General features: G+C 41.1%; 1 protein-coding gene across 3 annotated transcripts in view; it reads right to left on the bottom strand.

Annotated features, from left to right (window-relative positions):
- The window catches only part of LOC131452205 (rho GTPase-activating protein 6-like), a 65,471-nt gene that overhangs the window by 28,153 nt on the left and 12,202 nt on the right, over nucleotides 1-25,116 (bottom strand). The window contains exon 1 of one of the 3 annotated variants that reach the window (XM_058622365.1): nucleotides 9,939-10,341. The exons of the other annotated variants lie outside the window; for them this stretch is intronic. Coding sequence (XP_058478348.1) covers nucleotides 9,939-9,980 — 42 coding nt within the window. The 5' untranslated portion in view covers nucleotides 9,981-10,341. Of the gene's footprint in view, nucleotides 1-9,938; nucleotides 10,342-25,116 lie in introns of those variants that run through there. 3 annotated transcript variants of the gene reach the window in all.

Genomic DNA, 25,116 nt, shown 5'->3' with positions numbered 1-25,116 from the left:
GGAAGAGACGTCTGACACAAGAATCAAGCCAAACAATGCCAAACTGTAGATTACTTAAAAAGACATAACAATCCTAAAAAAACGTGGGTTTATCTCCAACAACAACCAGGGAAATGTCTAAAATCTCAATATTTAACAAAGGAGTCTGGTGTATTTAGCGACAGCACTGCTGATATGCTGTATTTCAGTCTAGTGTGAAATGATTGGACAAAAGGCAGACATGCCTGGTGGGAAATACACATGTATAACTCAGAAGTTGATGCGACGCTCCCTCAATAAGGGTGCATTACTCAGTGGACAGTGTACGTTTGTTATTTATGAAATGCAAGACTTCTGTTGTGTGCCTCCTAGTGGAATACACCAGTAACGCGTGTAGAACAAACTGCACAAACAACTCATTTGGTTGCCCTCTCGTGGATTATTTTAATTTCTGTAATATTTCCAACTTAAGTGGAGCATGATTTGTGATGGAGGTCAGTTATTGAGTAAAGGTTACTCTCGACTCGTGCGGAAAATACAACTGTTTAATTAAGAAAAATGAACAAGTCGGAAAATAGAAAGTAGACACTGTCATAACTCTTCCTCATCTCTGCAGTCTTTTAATCTAATTTCAGACACTACGACACTATAACAAACTTACGTAAACCAGTTAATAACCACATAAACAGACAGGAATGTTTGCTGCTGAGTTTCCGGGTGAAGCATAACTTTGACCTTCAAACAAAGTCTGTCAAAGATCACGAGGAAATTAAGGTGAAACCAAAAACCCTTCTCCACCTTTAAGAGCTTTGCCTGTTCTTTCCTTTTCCTGACGACAGACAAGACGACTGTTTGTTTGTTTTAAATACTTCCATGCTTCATTCTCGGGGAGACACAATAGCTCTAAGTTCCCTCAAGTGTTTTTAATAATCAGTACCTAGTATTGATAAGTCTTATCATTAAAAATGATGCAGAAGTGTCAAAAACATGGTCATCACTCACACAGAGTACATACAAGCATCAAAAGAAGTGATAACACACCAGTTCAGCTTCTTCACTCATTCTTCATTTGTCGTTTTAGTAGTCTATTTCACTATTTTCATATTAATTGAAATTGAAATGACCGAATTATTCCTTTGATAGGGCTAATTAGGTAAGAGCAGCATGGCGAAGACAAACAGTAGTGGGTAAACAGCAAATGATAAGATATGGTAATTTAAAAAAAAAAAAAAAGTATAAAAACAATACTGTACAGATATGAAAACAAAAATGCCTACGGGGAATTAAAAGTCTGAAGTCTAGAACAAAAGATTTGGTGTGGTTACATTGCTCTTATGAAAAAAATCTCCATGCTTTCATGAATCAGTGCAACTTCGGGCCTCTTTACTGCACGTTTAGAGCTATCTGCAACTTAAAATGCACTCAAAACGGGAGCACGTTACTCCAATTTTGTCCAAATGCTGATTTCATTAAATCCAGTTTGGTACTTTATTCCATGAGAGAATGGTGGGGCAACAAATGGAGAATATGAGAGGAGGAATATTAATAGACTGTAAGGTAAACAGTGAATATTCCATGAGGGAGTCTGTTTGTGCGTGTTAGGGAGTGTCACTTTGTATTTGAAATTTGATATTATTAACCAGCATGAGATGAAAAGTTCACATTCAAACTGTAATGCGCAAGAAACTAGAATCCAGCAGAGGTCGCACGTAAGGTTATCTACCATAACAAGAGTTTCACCTGCAAATGCAGCGGCGACGGCATCTTCAAGATGCAAGCCCACAGTACGCGAGGGAGAGCCCTCGCTCATGTACATGCCATTTGCATCCCCAGCGAGACACGGCGTGCACCAAATACCCGTTAATAACATAACCTAATACTAATCTCTGTAAACTGACTCATAAATATCTGTGTGCTCGGAGCGTATATCCCGTTCAGGCTGATAGACGTGTTTCTGGCAAATAATATCAGAAATGAAGTCTGGCCGTTTGCCTTGACTTTCAGTTCTATAGAACCGATATAATTCATTAAATGCTGTTGGAGCTTAAGTACTAAATCCAAGTATCTGTACTTTACGCCTAAATAAATTGTGTACTCCTGGAACTATCTCTGTTACTCATTACTACTAAAGAAAATCAGAAGAAAAGAGATGGTAATGCAATATCTGTATTTATATAGCACTTTTGTAGTCTTTATACTACAGGAGCAACGTGGAGTGGCAGTATCTACTTGTAGACTAGCGGAGACGGTAATCAAACCCACAACCTTCAAGTTGAGAGACGATTTGCTCTACCACTGAGCTACAATTCCGTGAATATGTGAATATGTGTGGATAGGATATCAAACTCAAAGTCCATATGGCTTATCCTGGTTGCTGCTCTATGGCCTTTAGGATTCAAAAACCTTAAACCTAAACCTGCAAGAACAACAATGGCCTCTTCCCTCTGTCAGATCAGTGTTGATGACTGAAGCTGGGTCACACATCATGTGCACTGCAAAGAACCCTGCTGAAAGCACAAGGAAGTCATCGAATAAGAGTGTGACGCTCAATTCAAATTCAAAATGCTTTTTAAGGGACTTACTTCTACTTTACTTCTAAAACTGAAGTACATTTTATATACTCAAGTACTGCAAATATCATATACTTTATTGAATATTGTAAAAGGTGACTTGTAGTCATACCAAAGCCATTTTCTGTTAAGATACTTGTACTTTTACTCAAGTATCCCTTTTAGATACTTTATACAAGACTGGTTTGCAAACAGTGGCACATTCCACTGGTGGCCTGAAGAGCAGGTGGTCAACTCTGAGTCAAAGGCTCCTTAAACTCCAGGGCCACACTCACCACTCACTTCACCTTACCAGTTTACGCACTGTTTTAATGCATTGGCCTACACACACACACACACACACACTGTAAGCCTAAACAGCAAATGGCATCTCCAGTGTGCTATTCATATAAATCTGTTATTCTTGGCGTTATCTGTGTTATTCCTTGTCTGACTCCCAAAGATTCCCTTTGTGCAGCCTCTCCAGACGCGTAGTCACCAGACTGGAAATCTGACTTCCGTCTTCCTGTCTGTCACCTCATCTGTCTCCCAGATACTCGTTTTTTGGTTTTTTTTGGCCTGTGGTTTCTCCATTCTTTGCAAACGTACAAACCAATAACGATCAATGAATCGGTCGTCGGGCAAAACAAAAGGTGCAGCATTTCTTTATCATGCCTTGAGACTGTTGCCTGAGGCGTCGACGACAGAAAGGAAGTTGTGCGCACAGCTGGAAATCATTAACATCTGTGATAATGTCTTAACTTGTTCTGTGCTCATGTAGCAACAATGCAACACTGAATATTTTAGCATCTTTATCATTGTGAGGAAATTTAGTCATTTGATTTTGGTACTATATATATTCTCTCACAAATATTTACGCGTGGATCATTTTCAGTAAGGTTGAGGAAAATGACTGACCCCCTTTTAGATAAATAATTGCTCCGAACATTCCGAATGTATGTCTTTTATTTGAAACAAATGTGCGCGGCGAGCTCAACCACTGTGGAGCGCAGAGCAACACATCGCAACAGAAATAACATATGCACTTTGTTAAAGGAGAAAACACTCATGTGACAAACATGTTTGACCTTCCAGAGACACAGTAAAGCAGTAAAACAGATGACTTGATGCTCAACGCCACTGATGCTTTGGCTTAATGACCTTTTGTGAGGCTTTCAACCCCACATCTGGGGGTAATTTCTTTTTTACTTGTTTTATCGCCGGCTTTTCTGCAGCCTCTAGTCTGCATAATTGTTTGTCTTAAGACCGGCAACGACCGTGTCCTTGATTAAAACAAACACGCTCTGGAGAGTCCACGTAGCAATGGCTGAGATTGTGCCGAAGATATAAGCAGGGATTTCTCCGCTGGACGGCACAATCTGTTCTTATAATTAAGCGTCTGATTCTGCTCCATGTGGCGTGACTCATGTGTACGCGTGCTTCGGAGTGGGGCCGTGCCAATGTGTACTTTACAAAAGGAGGCAAAAGTACTCATCTTTACTTAGAATAGACACGTTGGTAAAGACACCACTTGATTCTATTAGTCAAGTAAAAAGTTAAAAAAAAGTCATTTCTAACTTTTAATAACTGGGAATAAAGAAAGAAAGTTCTAGCTGCTCAAAAAAGATTTGCACAGTTGGGAACGTCTTGCTTCTGAAAATCTGTTACCGTTTTGTGTTGTTTCCTCATCCCTGTAGATTGAAATTAGGTGGTGTGAAGACGATAATAGACAATCCCCTCTTGCTTGCATTACAACCAAAATAATGAGCCCGTTTTGAGAATGTAAGGAATAGAAAGTGCAGATGTTAATGTTTAAAAAACAGCAGTGAGGAGAATGTAATTCCTCCACTTAACCCCATGTTTATTACACCGAGTGTCTTAAATTATTATGGATTATTGCAGAATCATTGAATTTCCATCACGGTTGGGAACCACCAACACAATACTATTATGACACCAATTCTGTATCTACCAACCGAATCAAAATGCAAATGTTGGTGCCTGAGCTGTTTACATAAAGGAGAACATGAACTTTATTTACTGTAAATTCAATATAAACCGTAAGGTTTAATTGATTAATGTGAATGTGGGTTTCACCATCATATGGATTTAATACCGTATCAGAAAAAACACCCAACGATAATTATCATCATTGTTGTGGGTCACGGAGTTCATAGCATACGGGCAAATGGAGGAGAACGTCTTGTTATGGTGCTTGAACAAAACTATGATGCAAGACACAATGATTGACATCGCGCCCTCATGCCCGTGACACTAACAGCTCGGAAACATGTCTAACCTTTTCCTGAACCTGCTAACCAACTCCCTTAACTTTCCTCACAACGAGAGAAACTCCTCTGGATGAAGTCATGAAAATAAAACAGGGCAGGAGCTGGAACTGTAAATCAAAATCTGTAAAACATCGAGAGCACGTATTTAGTTCAGGGCCGGGGGGGGGGCGAAAAAAAGCTCCTGCCTATATGGAAGCACATCTTTCACGGAAAACCACTGAGCAGATCTCGCCAGAACTTTCTCCTCTGTGTTTCCTCCACTTTGTTTTCCCCTCGGCCTTCGTGCGTCTCCATAAAAAGACAAGTCTTGAGGAGGGCGGACTTCTCTTTCACTGTTGATAGTAAAAGTGCCTTACCCTGACAGCATCTAGAAAGAGAAACGAGGGACAGGCGGCGTTGTCATGACAAGCAACACATGATGCTTTTTCCTTTTTTTTCCCCCCCTCCCCCTGCCATCCTGGAATGGATGTTCCACATGAAACACCAGAGCAGGAATCAAATCAAGTGCCTTGTACAGGAGCGGCAGCACGGGAACCTACATGATAAAGGGGTCAACAAGTTCAAGTCCGAAAAGCGGTCGGCGCACCTGAACGTCAGATTTTTCTGAGCATCGCGAAAAGTCAATTTCTCCTTCTACAAAGTTCTCAATCGGCTCCAAAAAAAACATGAGATCAATGTAAATAAACTTGTGATGATGACTCAGTGTGGATGGTTGACAACATCCACCCCCCCACACACACACACACACAGACAGGCATAAGCATAGCTGTTCATTAGCGTTTTGAGCAACACGTATGGACTTTGAAGACATCTCAACATGGAAATCAACGAAGATTCATTGTGTAAAACATCTGAACCAGCTTTGTAATTTGCTCCCTTCCAGGGCTATTTGTACTGGGAGCGGCCGGGGAGTAAAACAAACACACCTCCCGTGTTAGAACAAGGTCACACATATCAGCAGGTATGGAGAGGATAGTGCGTTATGACACGCTCGCAGGTACGAGACGTCGAGTAAGAGGGTGTTTTTTTTTGGAAAAAAAATTGACCACGGGAAAGTCAAAAGCCAAGAGAAACAGAAAAGCGCGGACAAAAGGGAGAGACGTGATGCTTGTCTGAACAGGTATCACATGGGTGCCTTCACGGACGTTGGAAAGCAGAGCATTTTCTGTTTGGTCAGTGATGACAGACGCAAACAAACAAAGAGAAATGGAGTCGAAAATGAAACAAACCCCCAGTCCGGGAGTGTAATCGATCTTTCCATCAATACTCCCTTTGTGTCTCTTTCCCCTGCACGGACACCGCGGATTCAAAAATCAATCTTTTTACAATCTGAAGGACCCACATTTAGGACACTTGCAAAAGGAAGCAGCACTGGCTTGTCAAATCCTCCATTTTCCAACTTTGGAGGTTTGCAAGTTTGCAACAGCTGGTCCAACACAAGGCATGGCTACAGGACACTAACGATCATTTCTGGACTTTTGGCACAAGCCTCAGCTCCGTCTGCCTGCTCACCACCATTAGCTCACTCACATCACACTCGTATTGGAAGACTTCCTTGTGCTTTCAGCAGGGTTCTTTGCAGTGCACATGATGTGTGACCCAGCTTCAGTCATCAACACTGATCTGACAGAGGGGAGAGGCCATTGTTGTTCTTGCAGGTTTAGGTTTAGGGTTTTTGAATCCTAAAATCCATAGAGCAGCAACCAGGATGAGCCATATGGACTTTGAGTTATCCTATCCACACATAAACCCCTACTAATTTATGTTACCTTGGTATATCAAGTTGGTACACACAACTACTACTTTATCTAAGGTGGGCAAAGGGCACTAGTAAGGAATAAGGAAAGCAAACGGAAAAGAAGTTAAAGCCAGTAATGCAACAATACAGACGCCAACTGATGTAAAACACCACGAACACCAAATGTGTTACGAGGACATTCTTTCTTCTGTCAGCCAAAGAGCACTGTTGTAAGCCAACACAGCTTGATTTTATATACTGTGGCAGACAGACCATGAAATGGGGAATTATTTGTTATGAATCTTCCTCCCAATTAATGACTCATAATCCTCGTAATCCTGTAATGTGCAAAATGGGGGGAAAACAAATTCCTTCTAGGATCAAGAGCTGTGAGATCAATGCAAGTCTGTTTTTCTGTTATCACAAATGGAATGGCGCGAGTACAATGTCCCTGACGCTGTACGCAGAACACATTACACGTCATTACGAGTGTGTGTTTACAGTGTTTACGCATTGGAAACGGGAGGTGCCGCTCCTCCATATCTGCTTCGCACTTCAGTCTTCATCCCTGGGTGTCTCCAGTCTTCTAACCAAGAATAAGACGTATCGATCTGCCCTGGCAGGAGTGATGACAGCACGTCGTTGTTTATAATCTGCTGCTGAAGGGGCGTAATACTCCATTAACAAGCCTTCATCTTTACTTGGAAGTGCCTCGTTGTCATATTTTAACTACATTCTTGTACCAAGCTCAACGGAGGGATAGAGATTTATAAGACGGCAACGAGCCATGTGGCTCAAAGCGCACCAGTATTTAAGTATGACACACGGTCAGGATATGAATCTTATTCTTTTACCTGCTGCTTTTTTTTTTTTTTTAATGAAGTGGTGGTTTAAGGTTTCCAGAGAAAAGATTTAACATGTTTACAATCAATAGATGCTGTCTGAATGAATTTCTTACCTTATAAAGGCTGCAAAGAGTTGGCTCACATTGTGTTTAGAGACACATTTTCCAATGCAAAGTATACTCCACTTTTACAGCTTGGCAAAGTCACTGTGCCGCACTCTTTACTCAATTACTTGACGAGATTTCTTTTACCGCTCACTCGTGAAATGTCGCGCATCAACATAAACTTTGCAGATGTTTTAATGCACCCATGTCCTCATCGTCAGATGGCGTAAATAACCTACGGCGCCGTCTCAAAGCAAAAGAGGACGCTATAGAAAGACATTATGATATTTCAGTGACTGCAGCAGCCATTTGGCGAAAAAACTAATCCAAATTAAGGTCAAACCAAATCAAAACACCGACTAAACTAAACAGAAGCATATAGCTAAAGAAAATATAAATAAATACTGATCAAAACAAAAACATTAAAATGAAAGTAGAAAAAGATCTAGTAAAATCAAGCAACAGGGGTTTCCAATTGAGAACTGGATCAGTTTCTCCAAAAACAAACACCCAACCTGTGCCATAATGAGCAGATTGCTGATAAAGCACTACTCTAACTGAGATCAGTGGAATAACATCAATAAAATCACAAAGGTTTAGCTTCACCAATGTTAATATTTGCCTTTTTTTGGAAACTTTAACTACATTTTTACTACAATGCCAATGCCAATAGGGAGAATCCTCTAAAGTCAAACATTTCTCAGGTAATCTTTGTCATATCTTTCCCATTCATGAAAAAAATGTGGATTTTTCTGCTGTTTATTGTGGTCCAGACGACAGTTGTTACTGGATCCTGTGTTATTCCTAATTCAGGAGGGATATATATAATCCCCCAGTGTATTCTGGGTTTGCCCTGGGGTCTCCCTTTTATCTGGATTTAACTGGAATATCTCCACAGGATTACGTCCAGCAGGAACCACAACTAATTATGACTTTACCTCAGGTGTAGCTCTCATCTGTTTGTATGTCTGAGCTCTTTAACCTGATCTCAAGTCTCAGACAAACTCATTTTTGGATGTTTGTGTCTGTGAATGTTGGAAAAATGTGTAAATCTGAAGACATTTTCACTGATACTTCATTCATTTTTACAAAAGCAAATGTTAAAGCATTTGAAAGGCGCTGCAGCGTCAGTAGAGTTCTCCATGTTGTCTTTTAGGTCCAGTCATTATGAGTATTATTTTTCTATCTTCTTCTATCTTTCAGTAAAATTGAATTGCACTGAAGACTCATTGAAGAAGACTAATTCTTTATAGTCTAAGTGTTAAAATCTTCGTATATTGTAATTTTCTTTTTTGGTAATGCATGTTTATTACTTATTATCTTTACTGTCTTGCTGCTGTAACAATGCAAATGTCCCCACTGTGGGACAAATTAATCGTATCTTATCTTATCTTATCTTGCTCTGTCCTACTGCTGTGGACCATGCTGAGACATGGGCTTTCACACTGCATAGTCCCACTGCAAGGCCCAAATCCAGACCACAGCATGCTCCCAGCTTAGCCAAAGCAAATTGTATTGTTTTCCAATCAATGCTTGTAGTTTTATGAGGGCAGCCATGGAGGAGCTGCTTATAAAGAGGAGCCAGACCACTGGAGCAGTCAGGAGAGTATTCCTCACCAGGAGGAGGAGAGGAGAAGAAAAATGAGCAAGGAGAGAAAATACTAGCATCTGTGGATATTTGAACCCCCATTCCCACTTGAATCCAACTGTTCTGTGAACAACCTGTTGCTCTTCGAGGTTTTTCAGAGAAAAAAACTGCCTCATAGTCAAACAGGAGCTCCAAAAGTGCTGAGGGTTTCATTTTGACAGCACAGTTCTCACCACTCCTCTGGCCTTGACCCATGTCTGTTTGTTTTGCCTTCATGTGGCCACCACGCATCGAGGTGTACAGTGTCAAAAGCAACACCTGTGACTGTGGATCTGCAGTCTTCTGCTAGTTTGTATGCGAGTTTAGCGTTTGTGGGAGAAATGAGTGTCTCCTCTTCCAACCAGGAAACGTGTGTTTCTTGTGAGCCAATGCCATGTCCTACACACCACATGTCACTCATGAGGTTCCATCACAGGAAGCTGTTTGCCCCCCCCCCCCCCTCCCCCCCTTTTCTGTTTTGAGTCACTGTGTTTTATTTGGGGGAAGTATTTATGACAACATTTGTGACTGACTGATCTTGTACAACTAAAAAAAATATAGAAAACAAACATAAAATCTGTCAAGGTATTGTTTATGCAGAGGCGTGTGTTATGAATGCAAACTTTCATATTCTTGCAGGAAACACACACACACACGTTTCCTCTCAGCTCTGCAGTTGAGCACACACACACACACACACACACACAGAGAGAGAGAGAGAGAGGCATACGCACATAAGCGCTCACAGGCGACAATAGATGTGAGCTCTCAACTCTTATCAGTGCAAGTCTAATGCAGTACTTACAAGATAGGAATTTTGCCTGTCGAGAAACACGGAGTCTCCCATGGTCCCGGAGAAGTATCCTCATATAGTAAACACACACAATGTAGATGCGGTGAATGATATCCTGTTAGAAAACACACAAAAAAGTCCAAAATAGTGTGTGCGCGCTTCGGAGCGGAGCGTAAATAAAGTCTCCCCGAGTAACAGTAATCCTCTTCTCCTTCTACATGTAAGACAAACAGAGGGTTAGGATTTCTTGAAGTCTCTGCCTGCGCACCACCGAGTCAGAAGCGCGTGTCACGAAACCATCCGTGCCAAAGAGGACTCCACGGTGCGTAAACGCGTAACGGATCCATACTGCGCGCTCTAACTGTGGACTGTGGTGAAGACAGATGCTGCTGAGCGCTGACCCAAACGAGGGGAGGCTGGCGAGACTCACGTCAAGGTAGAGGCAGCACAAAATGAGACTTCCGGTGGGCGTTTTCAAAATAAGCCGACTTTTGTGGCGTTTTATCAGGCGACAATCTACAAAATAAAACAATACAAAAGTGTTTTACAGTCTGTTCAACTTTTATGCCTTTAATTGTCCAAGGCATTGTTTATATGTAGTATTTCTGAGTCATGATCTTTCAGATGTTGCTGATTTTGCAGAGGGGGACTCACTGTGTGATTACATGGCAAAAATAAATTAAAAGAAAGATCACAAAGAATTGGAAAGCTCATAATGATTATTCTGACTACATATGTGAACATTTTGAACCACTTTTTTATATTTATAGACCATCTTTTTTGCCTCATTATTTCCAGCCTTTAAAAATGAATGCATGCTTTTATTTTGAAGTGTTTGTTGCCTTTGGGTGTTTGACTCTGGACACAGGCACAGGAGCTGCAGGAGAAGGAGGACTGGCAATGGGATAAGTTTTTGATTATCAACAGCAGGACTCATCAAATGTTTTCATGCCAGTGACCAAAAAAATGTAACAAAGTTGATAAGATATGAGTTAGGAAAAAACAACAAACATATTTGTATTGGGGACAGTTGTCTCTGCATATATTGTGAAGATAAAGGGTTTCTTATACAAAGATATAACCTTTGTAAATAAATGAATTGCTTTCCTTTACTTACATGCTTTTCTCTTTCAAAGAATACCTTAAAAAGTGACCGTGAAGTCCACCACTTGAGGCTCCTCCACGTGGGGGAGGGGTTAGGTTAGGTTTGTGTAATACTTGATGTGGAACCAGCGTTAGGCAATCTGTGTCAAAAGACTCCATTTGCATCTGACTAAAATAAAAAAAAACCAAGTATACAGAACAAATGGAGCAGAGTCCAGTTTTATTGAGGACACAGTGGTTGAAGAACATGAGCTGGCCTCACAGCTTACACACACACGGCCACACACTTGGTTTGAGCTAATGAAAACCATGTGTGTAATTGGGTTTATTGAGAAAGATAAAAACAAACATGACTTAGTCTTGTTTTCAGATGCAGTATGAGTGAATGAGTGAGAGAATTCTTCTCCGCTTATCAGATCAGAGCAGTAACCATTTGAAGAATGTTGAGGGTTTATGGGGAAGACCCGCCTTACTCCAAAAACCTGGTGATAACAGATAAAGTGCTGCAGAGTCAGCCGTAAACCACATGCTGTGTATTGTACTGTCTATCTCACATCGCGAAACCAGTGCAGTGCTAAACAGTGACGGGGCGACAGAAAACCAGTTCTTGCAGAGAATAGCTCTGTGATAAGACGGCTGCTTATCAGATCGTGTTCAACCGAGGTTTGGATTCCACTTCAAGCATCTGAGGTGTTGGCCAGAGGCGCAGTTCAGTTCAGATGAATTCATTAATGCTGTTGGAGCCTATCCCAGCATGCGTTGCACCATAGACACTCACACTTTTGTTTGCATACACACATAGCATTTAATTATTTTCACATTGAAATTGCAGTTTGAACGAAAGCTACTTGCAAATTACAATTTTGCAAAATTGATGCCAATTCAAAAAGCAACCTATACATTTTAAAAATGATTCATATCATTCTCATCCTTGCACTTTGGTATTGTAGTTGAATATATCTTTTGCACATTGACATCAGTCTCATACAAAACAAGCTCTGTGATTTAGCCCTACGACCCACCAACTGTCCAAATTCAAATGAGATGAAATAATAGATACACTGTGGTTATTCTTCATGCTGTGACCCTGAAAAACAAGTAAAAAGAATATGTTTTTAAATGGTTAATGTGTCATTTCCTAGGCCAAACAAATGTGCTTTGAACTGAAATTATACAAGATCCGGAAATAATAGATGTTTGACGCCAGCTCTTGACGATATAGTGTGGAACGCGGTGATATAAGCTTGTTCAGCTTTAAAAACACGGACATTAATGTTAAGTCCTCATTTTCAGAGCTGTATTCCTTCAATGGTCACACTGTGATCATGCCTTAAGCACACAAACACACATATTTTGGGCCTGTGGGAGGAGGAGGAGGAGGGAAGGCTGGAGGAGGCAGGACAAACATGGCTGTCGCTGCACATAAAAACATGAATTATTTGTATGACCCGATTCTACACGATCCCTTCAGCCAGCCAATCAATTCTCATATCATCTAAAAAATTGTGAAAGTGATGCTGAGGTGAGCGCACATAAGACCATATATCAGTTTCAGAGTGAGCTCAGGATTTTCCACTGTTGAATTTGGCTCAAAAACCTGCTATTAAGCGTCCATCTAGAGAAGAGCTCGAATTATTTATCGCACTTTAAATCTCCATCATGATTTGTCCGGCATTAAGTACACCTGCTCCTGATTTAAAAAAGACACCAAAATGTGAATATTCTTGGCCCTCCCTGCTTAAAGACTCCTCGGGAAATGCACGCCGATTTCCACAGAGAACAAATGAGGCCACGGCTATATGGTTAATGTATACTGCCAATGTTTACATCAAGGTGCAACAACATCCATCCCCCGTCAGGCCAAATACCTGAGTTGTGAAATCACTCCATCGAGTGGAAAGAATTTTCTGTTAAAGTGCTGTAAGATGATCCAGGAAGGAGGAGACAGAGAAAAGGCTTGCGAAGCCTTTGTTTTAAAGTGGGAGAAAGCTGAGAATGTCAAGAATCCTTATTTCATTCTAACTCATAACACATAAATACCTAGTCTATAATAGGTTATGGAAGGCTCTTGTTCAATTTGTCTGATTAAAAAAAAAGACTTGCAATGAAAAGAATGGCCTTGTCCAACAGCTTTGGAACTTGTGTGTTGTTAAAACATAATCGGGTTTTGCGAGCACCTGCGCTGCATGTGATTTAATTGAATAACAGTGGATACTATATCTCTCCATTAAAGCTTTTTTTTTGCGGGCCACAGAGGATTTCCAGTATTTAAACTGGACCACTGCGTTTATTAGTTTGGGAACGGCCGTGCAAAAACATCAAATGTTTTTCACTAAAGGAGCTGATGCAAGATTTTCCCTCTGATCCACTTTCACTGTGAACAAACCAATATTTCAAGCGTAAAGCCGAAGAGAGAGAGAGAGAGAGAGAGAAAAAAAAAGTGTGCGGATTTGTGCACATTCTCACGTTTCCTTGCTTCTTAGCCTTTGAGCCTTTTTTTTTTGTTTTCGCTTTCCTTTCAGATGTTGAACTTTGACTTTGATTTCTCAAGACAGTGTAAGAGAAAATTAGGGAAAAGAGAGAGAGAGAGAGGGGGCGCCACTTAAAAACTGGGCCGGTGCAAACGAATTTACAGCAGGAGAAGCACAAAGCTGCACACTGGGGGATGACCTCAGAACTGGGGAATGTGTGTGTATCTCTTTGTGCGTGTCTGTGTGTGCGTGTGTGTGTGTGTGAGAGAGAGAGAGAGCTTCTCCGCCAATGTGGGTTCACTCGTTCATCACACACACCCAAACAAACATCAACAAATGCTGTCCTGTCCCAGTCTCCTTCCAAAGATGACCCGAGTTTTTAGCGGAACCAACGCACAAACTCTCCCCTCTCTCTCTCTCTCTCTCTCTCTCTCCCTCTCTCTCGCACACACATACACACAAAGTGACGACAGCGTGGGTCTGGATTCAATCTGGATGCTTCTATCAACAGGCCAACCCACTTGTCCTAAATCTCCATACTCTCTCCTGAGGGCCAATAGACATGCAGACGGGGAGCGAGGGGGCAGGTGGGATTGTGAGTGAAGAATTCTTGGTACTAGTCCAGCATGACTATATGGCTTTCATCCCTGCACCACCTCCTTTAGACAGGCCAGAACAGTGAAAACACTTCAGCCTAGCCTCTTTTTTTTTTAAATAACAAAGGTTTAGAGGGGGTGGGGGGTACTGTTAAACTTGTAGTTGCAGTGGAAGTTAAGGTTGTTTTGTTTGGCAGATCCATGTCTGATTGCTGAAACTTGGTTGAGTTTTGGAACCTTGGATTTATTGAGCTGCAGATCAAAATATCCACCGGTTATTGGTCTATAGTGATTCATGGCCTGTGTTCTGATGACAAGCCGCATCGCTCCAATGTGATTCGTTACAGATCAGATCTACAAGCATCTCGCATCTAAACACAATGGCACGCGTGCACATACTCGTACCTTTTTTGCATGTGCAATCCACGACAGTGAGCCCGCTCAGTATTGAAGTGGGATTTACCTCCTCTCGCCAGGGTGTGTCTGGGACGCACCCAGGCTGTAACTACGCACACACCTGAGTCTGTTTGACACCTTTGCACCAGTGGCAGAGATTCTCTTTGTGAAGGCAGCTAAAAATATGTCATGGTTTGCATCTTAACACATCATTCTTTCCCTATTTGTTTGAAACCATCGGAACCATACACAACTCGGTGGCCATCTTCTGCTTAAATCTGTGCACAAAACTGAGAGAATGCATCACAGAGAACGCGCTTTGAGTAATTAGAAGGGGGCGGAACAATTCATTCTTTTCAAATTTAAGTCACAAATTGAAAGACTGCAATGAGCAAATGGCAAAGGCTGCAGTTTAATTATCCTGTTTTTGACCGTCTATGGAAATTAGAATGACTCAAACATGGTGAAAACCGTTCATATCTTTATGTTTTCTTCCTTCCAACATAATGTAACGTTCAACCCAAATCATTCAAATAAATAGTATTTCATCATTAGGATTTTTAGTTCCATGCCAAACCACAAAGAGTGACCTCAGAGTGCTGATATTTTCTGCTCACAAGACAAATGCTATCCAGTACCAGCATGTGTGTGTATATGTGTGTGTTGGTCATGTCAGCACCTTGCTGAGCCAGCGTGTTTTCATCACCTGACTTGCAGTGACATCATCTCCAGCGGAGGAAAAAAACAGAATCAGGCCTCGCTATCGTGAGGTCCGTCTCTCCACCCGTCTGTGTGTATGTTTATTCATGTCTCATGCGTCCATCTCTGTGCACATGCAAATATCCGCTGATCTGACCTTCCACCCTTCTATCCAGCCATTCTATCCGTCTCTCTGTCGCCCCGCTCTGTCAGCTTGTTTGCTTCATCGGTTGACTGACAGGTTGTGGTGTGTATATGTTCACTTTTTTTTTTTTATGCCGGATTTGCTGTCATTGCATGCGGCGTAGTGTGTGTCAGATTCTACACACAGTTCATGTTGTGGGTGTTTGTGTTTAGATGGAGATGTAGTGATGAGTCGCGATCGTGTGGCGTGGCGCGATCGCATCTGCGTCTGATTTAAACCCTGACATGTGCTTGAGGTTTGTGGACATTAAGAGAAAACTCTGCTCATGTCTGCGAAAAACTGTCTGATGTCTGCCTTTAATTGTCATGTCTCTTTTCTGCTGTTGTGCTTCGCTGACAGTTGCCACGGATTAAATAAATGAATTCAAGATGCAGTCGCTCGACTGGTTTTTGTGCTTTTCAAATGAGAAAGCTGAACCTGATGCAGCTAAACATTTGATTAGTTAAATGACTGTTGTTTAAAGGTTCGGTATGTTTTCCACTTGCATGGTCGCTTTCACATACCAAAAAGGATCTCTTTTTTTTCCAACTTTTGCAGAGCAAGTTCATGTTTCATACATGAAATGCATCCTCTGGTTGGTTTTTCTGTTAAGATGTAAGTTGATGTAGAAACGTGGTGGCACAAGATAATGGCCTACGGTAATGCAAAACCCCTTCTTAAAGTACATCATTTATTATTTTAAAGTGATTATACACTTATTTATAGGTATATTTCATTTCCTACCAAATCTTCTAGAGACATGAAGGGAATGTCGTACTAAACATGCTACAAATCAGCTTCCCCTGTTTTAAAGACCAGCGACCGCCCCTGGCACTAAAGTATAGATAAGTGAGAGAAAGACAAATGTCCACATATGTTGCTTTGGACTTTTCTGGAACTTGTCCTTATTTACGGAAAATATCCAAAGGATCTGATGTAAAAACTATAAGAACACAGCTGGCAAGTCTTCAGGTGTTCTTCCTCCTGCAAGCTCAACCCAAAGCTCCACCCCTCACCTGGATCTTTCAAACTTTCTCCTGCCTGAAAGTCAAATTGTACAGTTGCGTCTCATGCTGAAAAAAACCACACTCTCATAATATATGCACTAAATATAGAATATAGAAATATGAATGAATAGTGAATATGGCTATAATTTGAATAGAGAATATTATACATCTGGTAATGCACGACTACCTGTTTGCTCCTCAAGTGTCACAATGATTTCATCAATTTACAGCCTTTTAGCTCCAGGTCCTCCACCTTAATAGACACACACACACACACACACACACACACACACACACACACACACACCGCCATCCAGCTCCCACGCCACCTTACTGTTTTCTGCCAGAGTTGCCATGGAGTCTCAGCTTGCCAGCTGTGCCGGGCAGCACAATGAAAAGAGACTTGAACATGTGTATTTCTCTGATAGTGTGAGTGTGTGTGTGTGTGTGTGTGTGTCTCTGTTAACATGTCAGCTTATAATAAGATGTGATAATGTGGGGGGAAAAGCTACAGGAGTGTCTGTATTTGTATGACATTTGAGGCATTTGCTCATAGAAAGGAAGAAGGAGAAGAAGAACATTTCTTTTACTTGTTGCCATAGCACCACAGTCAATGCGTCAGGGTAGTTATGACAGACGAGAGAGCGATCAACAGGCTCACATGACTTAAGATATGACGCCTCAGAATGTGTTCAAATAAGCAAAAAGGTTTTGTGCAAAATTCAACACATACTGCTTATTTTCTCCCTCCTGCAACCTCATAAAAACATGGAAGCCTTTCCTTCCAAAATCAGCCAATGTAATGAATATTGGCAGCACTTAAGGCTCCAGCTGCATGCCTGCTTTAATACGTCAAGTGATCCACACAACAACGAAAACTTCCTTTTTTTTTCCTGCGTCTTCTCATTGTCAGATGCGCTTGACGTGCAGGGTTGAGGCCGACTAAAACTGAAGAAACAGGAGTTGAAGAGTCCTCCAGAGACACTTCGAATAGTTTCAATAAACTAAGTGATGACGGCGTGAGTCTGTTGGCTCGAAGAATCTCTCTGCACTTTCATCCAAATACCTTCTGTGACTGTGTTGAGCACACAAGCGTTGCTGTGTCCGAATCTGCCTTGACGAACGTTTGAGACGTTAATGAACATGTTCAAGTCTCTTTTTTTAATGCGCAGCGGTTGGCTTTGACCACACATTGGTGTAACGTTACATTCTAACGTATTGACTCAGACACAGATACTTCCTCCAGGTGTCGACACTGTGACAACAATTGGCTGCACTTCCTGTGCCAATTTTTTCATGACTCGCAGGAAAACTGACAGCCAATCAGTCCATGTCATCTGCAGGAAACGACTGGTTTATGTTGCATTTTGGCAAGGATTACGTATACTTTTTTTTTGCAAACTTCATTTATTGATGACATTTAGGGATGACATATTGGTCTGATACCAACATCAGTACTTAATATTTTTATCAATCCAATACTGGTCAAAATCCCTGGATCTATTAGTTGAATAAAACCATCTGATGTCATGTGACCACAACATCAGCGACAAATGTAGTGATCATGTGGACTTATTTCAAGATAAAAGGAAAAAAAAAAATACTCTCCAAAATAGATTAAGTAAATGTAAATTAATTTTTATTTCATTGATTCATTTTGGAACAGATTTTAAGGGACTCCTGCCAGGCTGATGGCTGAGTGCGTGTGCGATCGCCTGCTTGCATATAAATTTGCAATTTTAGTGTTTAGAGCTTTGCCTAATCTCATATTTGTTTATGCAAATCCAATTCAAATGAAAGCATCAAACACAATGACATAGCGAAACTGTGTGAAACATTATATGGTACCTTATTAGTCGGTTTCCCATGATAATTAGCTCAATCTGGCGGCTATTTCGCTTGTTTCCAATGCAAATCAAATTGCCTCAATTTTCAGGGGAGCTGGTCGAGGACGAAAAGGAGGTTTCTGTATTACAATGCAGCAAAAATGGAGATGTATTCAGGAATAAGGACTGGAGGGCTTCTCTCTGCAGTCGTGTCCTATTATCTGTGTTATCGCGCTCCTTTTCTTCTTTATTTGCATTAAACTTACCTTCCTTCAGTCCATATAGGATTTGTGTTTTTCCCTTCGTTTACAGAAGGGAAGAACAAATATCAAAAGGGGAACAGGATGTTTGAAGGAATAATAACGTTATTTTGGAAAAGAATCGACTATAGTTTGCTTCTTTCTCTGTCCAACATGGTTACTGTGCCAGGCCTTATGTGTCATATGAACTCAGTCGAACTGTTATATAGGCAAAACAAGTGAGCACGGGTGACTTTGGATGAACATTCCCTTCATGTGGATTCATTTTTCACTAGTGTGCAGATTATCAGTCCAGGCGTGCATACGCTGAAGCACGTAGAAGGCTCGTATGTGTTTGAATAGCTGTATTTGCAGTGCGACACTGTCACCTGGCCTGACGCATATCAACGTTTTATCGAAGGCAAACTGCGCAGGCTCAATTCTTCTTGGCTCGTGCTCTAAATATTTAGGCCGAAGTATAAACACAGTGGCCTTCGAGGAATGCTCTGTTCACGACGGGGGCAGCCGTGTTTTTGTGTCCCTCTACAAAGCTGTTGATTCGCCACTCCGCTAAACGGCAGCTCGTTAAAATGATAACTGATTATTAGTACTTGATTGGGTCTCATCTGTATGCCTCGCTCACACTAAGATTTCAGCAGTCATGAGACCATGATACATTGCACAGTATGGGATGTGGAGCTATTAAACTACTGTATGTTGCATGCAGACTGTACGGTCAGCAATTTCAGTACGTTTATGTGATGTGGCAGATCCCACAGGCGCAATATGTCTCACATACCAGCGTCCAGTTCATGCCTCCATCGTCACTGACCCTCTCCCACAGAGCGACACAGGGAGAAATCTCCACGATTGTTTCATTTCACATTTTTCATCTGTGATAGCAAAAATTGTTGAATAAATATTTGGGTGGTTCCATATAAACATTGGATGGAAGCTCTCTGTCCGGAGCCCCCTCGCACCACATGAGCACAGACAGACACACACACGTGTCATACATGACAAACGGCCGATGGAATCTCTATCTCTGCAAGGCGCCGACTATATTGACACATGTATTGGGTTTGTGATCAGATCATTGTTTTCTTGGTTGGTTCGATCGGCACTTGTAACCCCCGCTGGAATAGTGACCTTTCCTTTGAAGGGACATGTATGTGGCGCTGCTTCATGGAAAGGAGGAGGGGCCTTCTGTCTTTGAACTACACTGTGATTGGTCAACGTTTCTTTTGTCACAGGCACTCCAGCTTTTGTATTTCTCCAAGAAATCAGCCGGAAACATCATCTGGTTTGATAAAATTCTGGCAGAATGAAATAAGAAGCCTCAGTATATCTTCGTTATCATTATCCTCTGCACTTTTTTGTAGCCTATGATTCATATTCAACAGCTGAGGGGTAAGCATTATCTATTAAAGTCTAGTTTTCTTCCTGCCTCTTGCTTTCTGTGGTATGCTCTCGTCATAGATGCATCAGCTGGTTCAACAATTTGTCCCGACGGAGCTTGTTAGTTTAAACATTTACTTTGTCTGATTTGGACTGGACCACAGAAACATCTAAATTTGGAAAAGCAGCATAAACTGAGGATTTTCTTTTTCTTTTTTCTTTTTTCTTATCAAGCGGACGTGTCTCCATAGCTTCAGATGATACTTGCATTCACTTCCTGGAGACTTCTCGTGCTTAAACCGCTTAAACACTAACTTCTTTACATTAAAATGGGATGATTTATGTGAGGGTGACTTTCTACACATACCCTGCTCTCTGTCTCCAACCACACAAACACATAGGTTGTGTTCTGAGGAGGGCTTTAATTCTGTAGATAATCATGTGGTTTACCATGAGCTTCACCAGGCAAACTTAGAGTGTGTGTGTGTGTGTGTGTGTGTGTGTGTGTGTGTGTGTGTGTGTGTGTGTGTTTGGGTGGAGGCGTAGAAGGAGAAAAAGAAGAAAGACAGGAGGTGGGGGTTGACAGATCCATCCATCCATCTCTTTTTTTTCCTCTGGAATGCAGCTGGAATCCAAGCTCTACTCCCCTTGTTGGCTCCGCCTACACTCCCACCTTCCCATATCATGCTACACACGCACACACGCACACACACACACACACACGCAGACACACTGTGTTTACGCTAGTTTTACCTTCTTTTGGGGTCATTTTAACCATGAAATGAGTGGTGGCTTGTTCTAACCTGTCAAACTGATATGTGGCCTCCTCCACACCATGCTTTCCTTTTGTTGTAAGTAGTGTATGTGCGTGTGTGTGTGTGTGTGTTTCCAGGTTATTAACCAACAGCATTAGATTGTAAAATGTTGAATATTTAGCTTTTCTCTGAAATTTGTAGCTTGGATTTAAAAGTGTTTACCTTTGCTTATGCGTTAGAAAATAATCTGCATCAGGTTGTCATATACCACTCTTTTACATTAAGTTACAAATGGGAAGGAAGTAAAGTGACTTAGGCTTTTGCACGTACAACATTTTCTCTCGGTTTGTGACAAGGATATGACTAAATGAAAACAGAACACAGGAAAAGTATCAGGATGTTTAAGGTAGATGACGAATCATACCTTTTAGCACCTTTACATCTATTTTCCTGTATTTATCATTTCCGTCAGAGCTCTGTCTGATTTTTTTTTTTTTCCATTGACGAGCACCAACTGCGTCAGAGTTTTTTTAACGTATAAACTATCTCTTAATGCTTACATTGGAGAGGGATGCTTTCTTTGTTCTCCCTCCTACAGCCAGGGTCAGTGCTGTGTTTACATCATTGAGTTGTTGCCGTGGCAACAGACAGACAGACAGGCAGTCAGAAAGAGGAGAGCGCACAGAAGTTGGATTTAGAAATGCCGGGAGAAAAAAAAAATGAAACGAAACAAAGCAAAACAGGAACTGAGGCACTCGGCACGCATCATTCTTGCTCAGCATTCTGCAATTTAACCCAGCTTTACAGACACAAAGGAAGTGATGCATGGAAAAAACTGAAGTATAGTCAAGCATGGTTAAAGTATGGGCTTGGTAGAACTGAATCATTCCAAGAAAAACTCAAAATTAAAACCATTTAAAAATCTTTAAGCGTCATGATTGACGGTATTGTGACCAATATACAGAATTAAAACAAGCCTGACATTATGTTATGGTGCAGGGAGGATGAGTCAGGCCGTTACAAATACTGTGAATAAAACAATGATTCAAATTTTTGGCCATTATTTCTGCCGTCTATTCTTAAAACATCAAGAGAGCCGCAGCTCAACCGTGCGCTCAAATGAAAAAATTCTTTAGGTTTCTTTGCAGAAGACTCCACTGACCAAAAAAATGCAACATGGAAAGATTTTATAACTTCATAAAACAAAGAAGTGTGTCGACGCACAGGTAAACATCCAAAAGTATATTGCACATCTGCATTGACACACACACACTGAACGACTGCAGTTAGTCATTTCAGAACCTATTAAATCTCCATTAACACACAGCCTCCCTGCTAGCCACAGCTAATCCGACCCAGGTGTGTGTGCACAAGCACACGGTATATGTGTGTAGGTGTTTTTGCCCCATCCCTCCTCTGCTCCCCCTTTCTCTGCCTCTTGTTTCTTCTATATCTTCCATTTTCTTCATAAGAGTTCCATATCCATCTCTCAGTTCTGAGAAAAGTCTCCTTTTCCCACACTCTGCTTTTAAGCTGGCACCTCTGCAACAGCAATCCTCCTCCAATTAGGGCAAATGAAGGCAAATTGCAGCTCTCAGTGGGAAGCCAGACTGACACACCTCACTGTTAATCTTGAAAAGCAGCACCAGTCTGGAAAAGACGATTCCTCCATGAACCGATTCACCTCACCTCTCATTGATTGATTTATTTCAGTTTCCCAGTGTTTAGATCTTGTGTTGCCCGGCAATAGTGTTGCATCATTTCTGTTGTTTGTGTTCACTAACTAAACATAACTAATTCACAAAGACTCAACAGAGGCGGAGTAATAACATCAGCAACGTGAAAAAGAAATCACCCGAAGTTACACACTGCAGCTTTTAAAGTAAAAGTTAAGTGACTGCTAAAGTGCAGGTACAATAATCCCTGAGCTCCTTTTTTTTTTTAATCTCAAACCTTTTGCTGCTGTGGTGCTTCAGTCAGCCACAAACTTCTTCTGTTTATTTGGTTTTTTTTCTGCTGGAAATGTAAAATGGAATGTTTTCGACTTGATGACAGGTGTTAAGAAAAGTAAAACTCTCCTCATATATTTGTTCATGCGTGTACGTACACACATATATGTACATACATAATATACACAAAGAATTTATTTATTATAAAGTTTAAACCAGGCCCAAAATCAACGAAAACGAAATTTTCCCCACTAAACATACAAACAAGATTTTGAATCTTGTAGGGATTTCAAAAACTAATAATCTCAGATTGCATGCTTAATACAAACACACACACACATACACTAATGTTCTGGGAAGGTACTCTGCAGGAGAGAATATCATCTCTGCTTGGAAGTGACGCTGTTCCCTATGAAGGCAGTACAAACACACATTGTTATGTTTGTGTGTGTGTGTGTGGGTGTGGGTGTTGGTGACAGTGCAAACAGCTCCACTCTACTGGAGATTTCTTATGAGAATACTTTGCAGGAGTGAGTGATAATAACACAGCTCAATTACCAGAAGTTGTTATTGGTTTATGTACCAGTAAGATGGACTGAGAACTATTTATGGGGCTGTCTAGGTAATTGAATTGTCCTGTGTAAAAGAAAACATATGATTTCAGCGAAGAGGTTCCAATTGTTGTGTTTGTCTCCACTGTGTCCAGTTTTATTTAAACAGTTTAATTTGGCCGCCAAGCCATGAAATATGCTCTGACTGCAGCTGGTATCAGCTGTGGTAATGTTTTCTCAAGATATTTATGACAGCGAGAAGCTGAGGAGACAGATGTGCACAGCTGTGACTGGCCACAATGCAGCCCACCCACATTTTTACAGCGATGCATCATGAGTGCTGCTAAAATGTCTTTTCTCCTCCTGGTGGATTTATTAAAAAGCTGACTGGCGCCCTCCTTTGGCTATGAGATATCTTTACATTTACTTTGAAAATGCCTGCATTACACTTAAATGTCCTCAAGGTGGTGAAAAAACACCATTATTAGTGCCTGCAGCTGCAAGGCATTCTAGTGAGAACCCTAGGGTTCTCACTAGAATGCCTTGCGCTGCAAGGCATCTCTTGTAATCGTGCGCGTTTATTCTGCTTTTTATTCTCGCGCCCTCCCGTTATTTCGGCACGCTACTCCTCCTGCATCTTTGAGAAACCCCCAACACAAGTTATATCAAAATGTGCGCCTTGACCGGGAATGGTGTGCTATGACTTTTCTAAGATTTTCATATAACCATTGGGATAATATTTACAAAAAACTGAACAAAAATTAACATTGAAGTGGATGGGAGACCGAAAAAAACCAAGCCCGCTTTGGAGCATCACAGTGTCGTCATACTTTAACGTAGAAACGTGGTTGGAAGTTTAAACGGGTCACAAGACTTGGGACTTTTCTGACCTAAGTCGACATTTTGATACATGTTACGGTTTTTGAACTATCGCAGTTTAAGTTTTGTACTTTTTTTCAAAGCTTTCTGATTTTATAATGGGTGTGTGTGTGGTCGTTAGGTGTGAGCTAGAGTGACACACTCTAGCAAGATCCAGCAAAATAATCAGAAAAACTTCTAAACAAACTCTTCTCCTGCCCACAATTTGCAACCTACAGAGACAATTTTTACATCAAAATGTTGCCATGGTTGTCGTCTAACCCTGTGTGTGTTTGTCATGTTCATATGACTTGTAGTTTTTCTTAAAATCACCTCAAAGCACCGAGAACTCTGGTCACAGTCTCAATTCACTCCCATGTTAAAATGTCTGCTTTGGAGTTGTGGAAAATCAAGATGAGGGTGATTTTAAAACTGTGATTTCTCTGTCAATTCACGCCCGTTTGTCACAAATTTTGAGATGGGAGCTGCTGAAAGCCTCCTGGCGCTCACAAACCAAAAATTTTATCTCTATCATCAACCGTTCTTGAGATATGACAACTTTAAAACATGCTGTTTTCTCTGTGAGAATGGGAAACAGAGGGGATTGTGAATCTCTCTCTCTCCCTCTCTCCTGTCACTCCAGCAGTTTGCCCCGCCCCCTCATCTGATTACACACACCTGCTGACAATTAAGCCATGTGGACTATAAAAACTCCCTGTTCCCCTGTTTCAGTGCCAGTGTGTTTTTGTCCATGCCTGATCACCATAGCGCCTCGTCACAGCCCCAGAATCCTCAAGTTTTTGATCCTCTTGGTGAGCGATGCTTTATTTTGTAAGTTTTCTTATCATAGCCTGTTAGCTGATACCTTAGTTAAGATTTATAGCTTTTGTTTTCCTCCTTGGGAGAGATTTTTTGTTTGTTAATTTTCACAGCCTTTTAGGAACTCCAATCACTAGGCTTGTGACTTACCTTTTATTAGTTAGATCCAATCATTTAGATTGCGTTTTGTTTTTTATCTCATTCTTAGTTGGTTAAGGATCGCAAATCATTAGGATTGTGCTTTTGAGTTAGCTTTTGTTTTGAAGTGTTTAGAGCCGTGTTTTCCTCCGTTTGGAGAGTTTTCTGTTTAAGTTTTACATGATAACCTTAGTCCGAGT

This window comes from Solea solea, chromosome 2, assembly GCF_958295425.1.
Source record: "Solea solea chromosome 2, fSolSol10.1, whole genome shotgun sequence".
NCBI lineage: Eukaryota > Metazoa > Chordata > Actinopteri > Pleuronectiformes > Soleidae > Solea > Solea solea.
Note: the sequence above shows the minus strand (reverse complement) of the source record. Positions and strands in the feature narration are given on the sequence as shown.